General features: G+C 46.0%; 1 protein-coding gene across 2 annotated transcripts in view; it reads right to left on the reverse strand.

Moving 5' to 3' along the window:
• Rell1 (RELT like 1) overlaps positions 1-12,097 on the reverse strand; it is an 80,434-nt gene extending 68,337 nt beyond the window's left edge. For both annotated transcript variants that reach the window (XR_002818365.1, XM_023702810.1), the window contains exon 1: positions 11,907-12,097. Coding sequence is in view for 1 of the 2 variants with exons in the window: in XM_023702810.1 (XP_023558578.1) it covers positions 11,907-11,994 (88 nt within the window). In the remaining variant the exon portion in view is untranslated. The remainder of the gene's footprint in view (positions 1-11,906) is intronic.
• Positions 12,098-12,480: the final 383 nt, after the last annotated feature.

The following is a 12,480-nucleotide window of genomic DNA, read 5'->3' on the forward strand; positions in this document are numbered from 1 at the left end:
GCATGGGGTAAAAGGGCAAAGTGTGGAGGGAGCCGGACAATACTTCCACCTGGACGCACCACCTCCCAGCACATCCTGCAATATCCACCCTGACAATCCCGCAGCCTCTGAGTTTCAGAGTTTTCATGATGCTCTGTCACACAGGTCAGAGTGACTAAGCCTCTGACAGCTAGTGTCTGAGCCCAGTGTCCCCCAGGTCAGAGGCCCTGGAGAAGCTCCCATCCTGTAGTCACACTGTTGGTTACTAGGCAACTAGTCCCCTCCCAAAGCTACCTGGGAGCTCCACCAAGAGTCGCCTCACTGACATACACTTAAGTACAGCCTAGATAGGCTCATTATAAAGAACAAGACACACCTACTAGATAATAAACTCTAAGGATTGTAGGAGTTCTACGCCCAATATCAGAGTCAGAGGCAAAACATAACATTTTTATTACACCACACTGACAAAAAATCAGGAGTCCTTCCTTATTAATACTTTAAGGTGCCGCATGGAACTAGCATGAAAAGGTCAACTATTCTACAACATGGGTCAAGCAAAAGCATTTTCTTTCCTGTGCCAAGTCTCCTCCCATTCCTATCCATCCTGAGGGGCCACGGCCACGGTCTGTGTAATGACTATTTCATCATATGGAAGAATCAAGGTCCATGGCTTTCACACTGGTTATGTCTCTTCACCCAAAAGCTATTCAATCACAGTCTGAGACACTGAGGGACTAAGAAATCTGTCCCAGAGGACAGAAATGGAGCCTAGAGCCCACAGGGATTCATAGATCATCCCCAGGCTCATTGCAGGTTCTATTTGCAGACACTGACCACTGTAACACGGACAGCTCTCCAGCTCTTGAAGGAGTGGACCTAGCCGATAATAGGGCTATAAAAGGAAAATGTCCTGTAGGTTTTTAAAAATAAAGGCTTAGAGCAGTGTGCACAGCTATAACCTCAGCACTGTGGAAGGCTGAGGCAGGAGGATCTCAAGTTCCAGCTCAGCCTGGCAACTTACTTAACAAAGGCCTGTCTCTAAAGAAAAACTTAAAAGGGGCTGCAGACACAGTACAAAGGCACACAGTGCAAAGGTGTAATACCCAGTACAGACAGAGAGAGACAGAGAGAGAGAGAGAGAGAGAGAGAGAGAGAGAGAGAGGCTTAATAGTTCAGAACCCAGTAGTCACACAGATTTTGTATAATTTCGAAGGATTTGCTCCAACGGAAGACAAATACATAATTAGCTAACTTTTACCATTAATGAACATTCTTGGCTTTCATACCATTAATTAGACCATAAACACTGCACTCACTTCCTGGGTCTCAGGTCCTGGCACCCCTTAAGCTGAAAACTGTTTCTATCTACATATCTTTGAATTGCATGAGACTTATTACATTGAATTGTTCATACTTGTGTTACTTACAATGAACTATATTATTCATTTAATCCTACAACAATGTATACAGAACAAGTATTACTTGTTTGTTTCTTCTCTCTCTCTCCCTTCCCCCTCCCCCTCTATCCTTTTCTCCCTCCCTCCACTGGCCAAAGGAGGCCCTGTGGGTGACTCAGGCCCCTAGCAGCTCAGCGCCCCAGGGCTCCTGTCACAGGACAGTGCCTGAGGGCCTCTTCCAGTCCTCTCTCCTCCCACTCAGGCCATCCTCTGTGCACACTGCCTGCAAAACAAAGCTAACTACGTCAGGTGCTCTACAGCTGAGCCTCCACCGTCCCCTAAGAGTCTCCCTTCATACAGCTTTCACTGAGGACTCCTGTCCCCACATACCCTGCTCTGCTGCCTGTTCCCCTCTCTCTGCAGGATGGAAACTAAATTTGTTTTTCAGCTGACATAACTACACAATACCCAGCCTAATCGCAAATAAGGAAAACTTTATTTTTAAATTGACTGCACACCGTAGGTAAGAAATATCTACAAGTTTTGCCTGCAAGCCTAATGAAAGGTACCAATTTGGAAAGTGGGCCTGTGAAGTAAGTTCCCCCTCAAAACCTGGCTGTACCACTCAGCTCGTAGCACGGGCCAAGGCCCGAGGTTCCGTGGTTGTGTCGTGGTGTGTCCCTAACAGAAGGAGACAAGGGAAAGAGCTCAACCAAGGAAGCAATAAAAGCCCTGAGGCACGCAAGTGCAGGGCACAGACTGCGGAGAAAAGTAAAGGAATGCTGCTCAGCAGCCACCTGCCACCGTGCCCAGGCCCAAAACCCAGCCTGCCACTCCATAGAACGTGCCTGGCATTGGTGGTTCAGTGGTAAAATTCTCGCCTGCCACTTCGTAGAAGGTGGGTAATTCACACAACTGTGTTACAGCCTTGCAGCTAACAAGCCCATTACAGACGGAAAATTAGTGTGCCCAAGTTATAGTGTAAGATGGAAGAACTAATGAACTCTCCAAATGGTCCACCCTTTAAAGGAATCGCAGAAAACCAAGTGTGTGTGTGTGTGTGTGTGTGTGTGTGTGTGTGTGTATACACATATAGGTGAAGAAGGCTTGGCATGGTACCAGTCCTGAAAGAGTTTACTGTTGGGTTTGCTTTTAGCTCTACCTATCATGTGACATGTGATAGGCAGGTTCTTTATAAATCTTCAGCCTCTCAGATAAACTTACCTGGCTAAGGTCAGTGGCAAAAGTGTTCAATTCCTCTTTTTAGGAATTGAAAGCCATTTATCCCTCCTATCTCTATCTACTATGCCAAAATTTTCAACAAAGCCCTTCTAAATCTAATGACATATAAATGGAATCATCCCCTTTATTTACTCTAAAAGCAAGTGGATGACACCTGATGAACTCTTCAGATAACCGCCCAATTCACTGAGAACAACAATCCATGTTCAATTCATTAAGATGCCTGTTTGCTCCATAGATAAATGGAACTACAATGAAAAGGTGAGACCAAGTAAATCTAAGACATGGCTTCCACCAGTGACACATCACAGATGTGAGCTCATCCAAGTAGCTTCAGCTTCCTCACTGGGAGTTGAGCAAGAAATCTCACTTCTGCTCATCTTTGTTCTCTTCTGTCTCAGTTTCCTCACTTCTAAAACACAGATAATACAACCACTTACCCCTCACAGTGGCTGCAGAACTTAAATTTGAGCAAGCAAGCAACCTCATATACTCAGCTGTCCCTAGTTAATCCCCACCCCCACCCCGCCGCGGCACCAGGGATCAAACTCAGGACCTTGCACTTGCTAGGCAGGCGGTTATGCCACTGAGCTATCTCCTCAGCGCTGCTGCCCCTAGTTAGACAAATACACACAGTGGACACACATGCATGCAATGAAGGGTTATACTACACAAAACAGATGCAACACGTATTCATAGACCCAATGTGTGCATTCACAGGGGGCAACAGTCCATGAAGCACAACAAAAGTATTTCCAGGACATGTCACCCTTGACCTCGGCATGAAGTATGAGCAAAGGACTGGGTAAGGATGGCCCAAGAAGCTGCAGGAAACTCTGGCTAGCAGGACAAAACTCATTTCCTTCTTCCACCTCCGTGCCCAGCTCTGTGCTACTTGGCGAGCAGCACCTGGAAACAGGAGGGAAAAGCAAACTCTCCAGCCCACCGCAGACCTAGAGCTCAGCCTCTCTGGGTAGGGTCTGTGACCTGGGCCTTGCCTGGCTGCAGCAGGGCTCCTGCACACTCAGGTTCAGGGACCACTGCTGCAGCTTTCTGTGCTTAGGAGTTTAGTTCTCTGCTGCCAACAACACAGACTGGGTAACTGAAAGGAAACAGAGGCTTACTTAGTTCATGGTTCGGGAGTTTCAAGGCCTGCACCTGGTGACAGCTTCTTGTGAGTCCCAAGAAGGCACAGGGCATCACTTGCCAAGAGAAGGAGTGCACAAGCACGTGTGTGCGTGTGTGTGCGCATCCTCACGTTTCCCTTCCTCTTTGCATGAAGCATTCAGTATTTAATCATAAAGCCTCCACCCTGATGACCTTATATGATCCTAATCGCTTCCCCAAAGCCCCACCTCTAAATGCCACTGTTGGATGAAGCTTCTACCCTCTCAATACCCACACAGAGGTTAAATTTCAACACATGCACCCCTAGGGACACACTCAGCCCACATCCCAACTATATGCCATCTCTTCGATATCCCAGTCTCTCTCTTGACAACTAGTTCTTTGTACCTGGCTAACTACTGTAGCTTTTCATGTACAAATTTAAGCTGATCTTCTTCAGAAAGCTTGCCTAACCTGTATTAGATTCTTGTTTTTCCACCCATGACCCACCCCCAGCCCTGGGTTAGGCACTCTGGCCAAGTGCCATACATGCTTACTGAGGTGCTAGGGACATTCTGTCATTAAAGTGTGGTTATGGTTTCAATGTGATTCCCGAAGTCCACCTGTTGGAAACTTGATCCCCAAATCTGAATGTTAATGGTGTATGGAGGCGGCTCTTTGGAAGAGATAGCTGGGATTCAATGACCTCATGAGGGTAAGGCAACCATAATGACATTAGTGGCTTTGTAAGAAGAGGAAGAAAAATTGGAGGGGGTTGTAGCTCAGCGTTAGAGCACCCGGCCCACACACACGAGCCCTAGGCTGGATTGCCAGCACCAGACACACAAAAAAACAAAACAGTAAGAAACCTCATCTGGGACACCATGCTGTCTATGTGATGTCCTAATGTCACGTTACAATGCAACAAGGAGGTCCTCACCAGATGTCACAAAGCTGCCAACACCATTCTCTTGGACATCCCAGTCTCTGGAACCATGAATAAATGTACTTCTAGTATTTCTTTTCTTTTTCTTTTTTTTTTTGCGGTACCAGGTAATGAACTCAGGACGTTGAGCTTGCCAGGCAAGTGCTTATTCTACTGAGCTATCTCCCTAGCCCGAGTATTTTTAAATTAATCAGTCTAGAGTATTGTAGCAACAGAAAATGAATTAAAGTACCTGTGAAACAAGTGGTTTAGAATGTGATAAACTACTTTGGTGTTAAAAATAGGACTTACACATAATTCATAGATGCATTTGATGCTCTGACTGTGGAAACAATTCAATTTAGTTTTGCTCTACAAAGAGCTACATCAGTGAACCTGGCTTTTAAAAGTCTCTGCACTGAAAAAGTTCACTAAGACTTCCTCTCAATAGTCACAATAAGGCAGCACTTGTTTATTTGTCTTAACAATTCTCTTTTTTCCCTGTGGGCAAATTTTCTGCCTTCAGAACAATAAGGCCCATGAACGCTGGCAGATAACAGAGCCTTCAGAGGAAAGGATGGAGCTCATAGCTAAGATTGGGGGCGAATAGTGGAAAGAGTAACTTCACTTTCGTGTAAAGAAAAAGCCTTGGGCCAAGGAGCTACGTACGGTACCTGATTCTAGCTCTGGCTTCCTCCCTCCAGTCTCCAGTATCTACTCTGTTCAGTCCCAGCCACAAGGCACAGAGTTGCCCCTAATGGCTGGCTCCTCACCGGCTAAGCCACACCTGACTCCACAAGCCCTTGAACCTTTTGGGGCTCATTTCTCCATCTGCAACAGAAAGACATTCATTACAATCTGACCATCAAAGTCCCCTTTGAACTCATCAGCTGGCCAGGAATCAGCCAAAATCATTCTTCTCCTCATGCCCTGCTCCATTTGGAATCCAAAGAGCTACGACACCAGACCCCTGAGTGTGAAGATCAAGGAAACTTGCAAAAGCAGAAAAGCTGGGTGCACTTCAAAGGAGAGGCAGCTTGAAGACAAAGGCCAAGTCCTACCAGGAGTCAAGAGGGTTGCTAGGTCACAGTTTCCTCACCTGCTGAGTGGGCTTTGAGGCCATCAAGGTCCTTTCCAGGCCTAACACTACAGCATTCTGCTTTCGCTTCACCAGAGGCTGCTTCACCGTACCAGTCACCATGAGTCAGTCAGACCCCAGAGAACCAAAATGCACAATGATTTGAGGACCACATCCTAGGCAGTGCCACAATTCTGTGACTACACCTACAGATGGGCTGGCTAGAATAAACCAAATGCTGAATCTTTCAAAGTTGCTCTAAAAGAGTGTCATATTCTACTTTGATCAAGCCAGGGCCTCCTTCTTTCTTCTTCCTGTCCTTCTATACCTGATTTTGACAGCCAATGTTCTGCCCCACACATCCACTTCCTCCCCCGGCCCTTTCTCCACTTGCCTAGGTCTTGGGGTGCTGCCCAATGCACCTCCCTCAATGCCCACTCTGCCCTTTCCACATCACCCAGTTCTCAAGAGCTACAGAGACAGGAGCTGCCACAGGTAGTGGCAAAGAACCAGAAAGGAGATCTCTGGAGCAGCTAGGCGTTTTCTCATCCTTCAGCTCTAAAATGTGTCTGCTTAAGAACAAATAATAATTATACACTTTGTCGGCACTTACCACATATAGCAAGCACTCACTTGTTTTATCTCATGTGACTACGACAATAACCCTAGGAAGCAGCACGATCCTGTCTTCTCCATATCAGCAACAAGGCAGTACTCGCTTATTTGTTATAAGTAGGCATTTTTATTAGTGGGATGCAGCTGTACACAGGACCATGCAAGGAAGCCTGGGGCAGAAGTGTAAGGGAGGGCAGGTAGGTGACACAGAAAACAGGAAACCCCAGGCTGGTGAACTGTCATTTTCTGGCATCCTGGGACAGCGGGAAAGGAGGAAAGACAAGCCAAGGGCCTTGGGGAACTGTAAATGGGAATGGAAAAAGAGGTCCCCTGAGTTCAACCCATTTGGCAAAAGGATTCTCAAGGCAAGGTATGGGCTCCACCCATCCCACCCTGCAAAAAGTCCCTTGGGTAGATCCAGTTTCCTTCTCCTACAAAGAGAGCTGTGTCAGTAACTGGCAGAGGAAGGAAGAAATGCAGCCCAGCCTCTCTATCTGCCCATCGAGGTTCCATTACAATGGGCATTCATCCATAGAGCCGCCCAGAACAAATGAAACCTCAGAGTGCCCAGGTACCCTTAGTTTATTCCATTCCACATTAGAATGTCAGGCTAGTACTTCTTTTCCTGAAGTCCTACACATTTCAGGAGATGTTTTCTTCAAGGGATATTTGTCTATTTTAGAAAATCTTCACAGGATTTTTGCTACTTTAAAAATCCGTCAGATGTTTGCTGCTGCTCAACAGGATATGTACATTTAGACCCCAAAGACACAAATAGATGCATCAAAAGGAAGAAAAGCAGGACCATAATTCTTGATCTGGACATCCAGAGGTCAGACGTGCCTCAAAATTCAGGTTTTGTGATTCTAGAAAGGCAATGCTGTGCATCTAACAAATAACATGCAGCTCTTAGAAACCAAATTTGGTAACAGTACTGCAGCAAAATATACAAAGTCAAACTGCGGTAAGTACACACTCTAGAATCACATATGGATTCAGCTTATGTTTGACCAACAACAGTATACCAAAAGCCTACAGAAAATGTGTTTGCAAATGTTTGGCGTTTGAAAGCTTTCCATGAAGAATTACAGGCATTTAAAAATGGCTGAAATGTTACAGAAAATATCAGCCCCTGAGTAATCAAATATATACAAAACCAAACAATCAGGTTACCAATCCCTGCTTAACAAATTCATCAACTAATATGTTTTTCAGAAGAAATCATTGAGTATGACAAGTGAGTCCTTTAGGCCGCTGAAGTAAGAACATTAACTGAGCTTGCCTCCAGACCAACAGTGGAGTCCACCATGGCCTCAAAACTGTATCACTGAACTCCAAACTGTTTTTTCAGGAACTCATTTTCTGTGCAGTCCTCCAGTATTTAATTTAGACAAAGACTTATGCACAAAGGTGTTCACTGAAACAGCTATTTGTAAAACTCACTTGAAAATCATTAATAACAACTGAACATTTAGTTCAGCTGCCTAAAAAGGGACAAGTGAGGTTAAAAAAGAAGTGATCCTATATAATGGAACATAATGCAGCCATTTGGGTGTATGAAGGAATGCAGGAAACTTTACACATAAGATTAGCAGGTCAAGAGGCAATGAGACTGCACTGCATTATGCTCCTGTCCCAGTCAAAAGTGGATGCTAAGAGACCAGAATGTTAGGCTCACAACTGCAAGTAATCAGAAATAGGGGACCAAACATGACTCTTTCTCCCTTTCATGAACCTTAAATCCTTGGGGAAGGAGAAATTCCAAAAATTCCTATAACACTGTATTTCAGCTGAGCGAGAATAAATGAGAAAAGAAGGCTGGGTAGCAGCAAGCTCTTTAATCTGAGGTATCACTCTGGGCATTCAGAAAATGAAAATGAACCCACATTTTTTTTTTTTTTTTTTTTTTTTTTGGCCTGCTCAGCCCACACTGAGGGCAGGGCTGCAGCCGCATGTAGTATTGGGGGATGGCACAGCGGTCCCCTGTGCCTGTCTAAGCTTGCCTAAGCAGGCATTTTTAGACCACTGAGCTATCTCACTGGCCCAAAAATGAACCCACCTTTGCAAAGCCACCACTCCCAAAAATTGGTAGTGCAGGTTTTTCTACCCTAAGGAATCTGCAGCCTATATTTATTAGGTTTTTAACTAATTTACTGTTTATTATTTATTGGATAGTTTAACTGAGATTACAATATAAATCAAGCCTAAGGGACACTTCAAGAAAGAAATACAGTAAAGAAAAAAATTCATACATTCAACATAAAATATACAAAGATCACACACAGCTCGTTTGGTTCTCAGGAGCAGCCAGGAAGACTGAGGAGAACAGAAGTGGGCAGGGTGCCGTGTCACAGGAGGGGAAATGGAGGCAGGGTCTCCTCTGGCTTTTGGCTGCAAGTCTAGGGCTCTGATTAAAGCACCGCACTCTTTCCACACCACCTCTTCTGAGTCTTTACAGATACCTTAGAATAAATGGAATTTTCTTACAAGAAATAAAAAATGATTTAGTAATAGCAGGAATGGGCTTCAGTATTGAACAAATCTAAATCAATGTCAAAACAGCTTACAATAGCTGGATGACCTTTCTCAAATCAACTTCTCAGAGACTCCATATGTAAACACAGGAACAAAATTGTACAAGGACAGGGGGTTGTAGGAATAAACTGGTCTAAGTACTTAGACTAGTGTCTGCCACAGACCAAGGAATAATAAAAAGTGAGTTCCTTCTTACAAAAAGAATAAAGTAAAAAAAAAAAAAAAAGAATAAAGTTTCTACAACATACTAACTGCAAATTCAAATTTTAGCCCTTATGAGCCATACCAGATTCATTATTTTACTAGCTTTCAGCAACTCCCCAAGCCTTTACCAATTACTGAGCACATTAAGACTCACATAAAATAAGGGTTTTAACCAATAACAATTCCAACCATTCTGTCAATTTTAAATCACTTACTTATATTGTCTCAATATGTAATTTGACTCCTACATCACAGCCAAATACCTCTTTAAAAAGTAACGAAACTTTTTCCTCCATCACCTGGAACCAAGAAAACTCTTACTCAAATCCAAAATTACCTCAAACTCCAGATAATTTTCTTGATTTACTTCTTTTTGGAGGGTCAGGGTTAGACAAAGAAGAGAGACTTAAATTTGAACATGGAATCCCAAGCTCCAATGGCTACTTTTTCATCACAGACCATTTGCTGACTGTGTATTATATGGATATACAGCCAGGCAGCTACCTGGCCAAAGGAGAAGGCAGAAGTTAATAAAACTTATCTTTAGCATCTAAATGAGGAGTCGGAAGGCTGGATGGAAGCCCACAGAAGCCAAGGATTATATACGTCTCATCTCATTGGCACCTGGACCATTTCCACCCTTCCTTACTCAAGGGCCATTTTCAGTGTCTGTTAAAGAAACAATAAGCCCAAAGGTTGACTAACTAGAGAACTTAAGAACATAAATAAGCCAAGATGTGGACAATCATCTCTTGCAGTACTTGTGGTATGTTGTTCTGAATGTTGCTGCCAAGAGACAACTAGGAAGGTTCTGCCACTACCCATGGTGAAGTTGTATGTCCTTCACAAATTCTAACTAACCACATACTTATAATTTTATGATATCTTAAACTATCTTAGAATCTCAGCTACATCGCTGAGGTTAATTTATGTTCAGTTTCCTCTGGGTAACAGCACGGTTCAGTGGAAAAAGAATGAACTTCAGAATCAATCAGCATGGGTTATCCAAGGTAATCTTATAATGATACAAACATACCTCTCCTCATGGTTCTGCTTACTAATAAAATACATATGTGATGGTGGGTCTCAGCTGCCCCATTGAAAATAAACACTTCGTAGGGTGACACCAGTAAAGTTTTAAAAAATATAGAAAGTGCCTAAACCTGAGTCCAGTGGGTAGCAGACTCTCAACATCACTTCCCATCTCTTTCTTCCTACTTTCCACTAGATTCCAAGATCAGACTGTTCAGATTTGGTGACAAGTTTCACTTCACAGCCTTCCTTTTTGGAAACCTCATTCTTCTTAAGCACTGGACACCTCAATCATAGTGCATCCTAAGGCCTCAGAGATCCAGGAAATACAGACGTAGTCTAGGGATGGATTCTCCTTTTGAAGGCCAATTACATGTACCATGTGCTGACTTTTTAACAATTTTCCCCCTAAATTAAGCTCTTTTTTCTAAATTCTGGAGCAACTGACTCTAACCTTGTAAGCACAGTCTACAATCTCATGTCCAATTTGAGCCTAATTCTATATTTATATACTCCAGCACTGAAACACGGGATGAAAATCAAAGTCTCTCCTTCAATAAAATATGTCCATTGTTGCCACTTCCCTAAGATGATGGCTGGAGGAAATCTGGGACTGCTAACAAAGGCTCAGGAAACATTTATCCAGTCTGTTCTTTATAACTCATTCTGGTTCCTACAAAAAAGCAAAGGCACACTGCTAAGCCAGTTTAAGAGTTGTAAGTGACTGAAATGTTCTCAGGAGGGAAGAGCAGAGCATGGTTCTCCTCCCTTCTGCAGGGAGGAGATAATCAATGTTGGGAGCTTTCCAATGGCTTATTATTTAGACCTGAAAAGGAGCCACCCCTGAAGGCAAGCTTGGAAAGGCTCACTGACATGAGTCCAGGCTGTGGTAACCTCAAATGGCCAAGCAGGTTGAAGTTTATTTAAAAAAAAAAAAAAAACTATGGCTATGAGTGGCAATCAGGAGGAGGACCAACAGTAAGAAATCCCTGGTGTCTGTAGTTATAAACACAAGCATGTAAGACAGGAGTTCGGTAAGAGCTGCACCTCCTCTGGAGAGATTTCAGTTAAAAACACCTACTCAAAGTTCATCGTTGGGTACAAGACTTCAGCATCTCTGCTGGTGGCTTCCCACCCCGACCACAGCTTTCTTCTGTGATGACAGGAACTGATACAAGAGAAGAAAAATCAAAAATAAGTTTATAAATGTGTTTTCCTTTACTCCAAGCCTAAAGTATCCAGAATAAAAGGGATGGGAAGAAATTTGGAATCCCTGACCTGTTGCAAGAATCCATCAACCACTAAAATACATGTAAACTTAGATAATGGAACTCTTCAACATTTTAAGACATAAAAAAAAGACAGAGAGCAAGAGGGGAGATGAGATGGAGAGGAACACGGAGACAGCACCCCGTGTCCTGAGCTTCCGTTCTCTGGGCCTTTGAGGACCAGGGTGCAGGAGAGGGGTCCCTGGGAGCAGGCTCTGGAGAAATCACACCCGGGGAAGGCGACACCAGGCAGGGCTTGCACTCTCCGAAAGGCTCAGAGTCGGACGATACAGGTCCTCAGCGGGGGCCCGGGGAAGGGAAGGCGGGAAGGAGGGAGGACAGACTCCACCACGCGCCGCGCCCTGCCCCGCCACCCCGACCGCCAGATGTTCGGTGCCGGGTCCCGCCGCTGCGCCGAGACACGGACAGCTCGGGGCGCAGCCGGGACCCCGCGCTTCCTTCCTTCCCGCGCCCGGCATCCCTCTGAACACCTCGCGCCCCGGGCCCGACCCGGCACTCACCCGAGGCGGCCAGAGGCGAACCCAAAGCGCCTCCTACAAAGACGCAGGCGGCGAGGACGGCCGACCCCCAGACCCTTCGCGGAGCCATCGCCCAGTCCCTTCGCCCAGCTTTCCCCAGGCAGCGTCCCGGGTTCAGGCCGGCAGCGAAGCTCCGCAGCCGGCGAGCGGGCGGATCAAGTGGCCGCGCTGGGCGGGACCCCCGGGCCGCAAGCCCGCCCCGCCGTGGCCCCGCCCCCCCACCTCGGCTCGGTCCCGCCCCTTCCCGCGCTCGGGGAACCTCCCGCGAGGCCCCGCCCACCTCAGCTCCGCCCCGCCTCTCACTGTCTTTCCCGCTTTATTTCCAAACACAGAAGCTGCAAGGCGAAGCGACCGCCCCGCCCCTCCCTCCCACCCCGCCCCCTCCCGCCAGGGCTCCGCCCCCTCCCCCTGCTCTTAGCTCAGCCGCAAGACCACGCCCACGTGGGCCGGGCCCCGCCCCTCCCCGCCTCTGCCGCTTCCGCTCCAAGCCCCGCAGCGGCGCCCGCAGGCAATGAGCCCGCCCTGCTCCCGCCCACCGCGGCCCGGCCCCGCCTCT

Source organism: Octodon degus, unplaced genomic scaffold, assembly GCF_000260255.1.
Source record: "Octodon degus isolate 3935 unplaced genomic scaffold, OctDeg1.0 scaffold00158, whole genome shotgun sequence".
Classification (NCBI taxonomy): Eukaryota; Metazoa; Chordata; class Mammalia; order Rodentia; family Octodontidae; genus Octodon; species Octodon degus.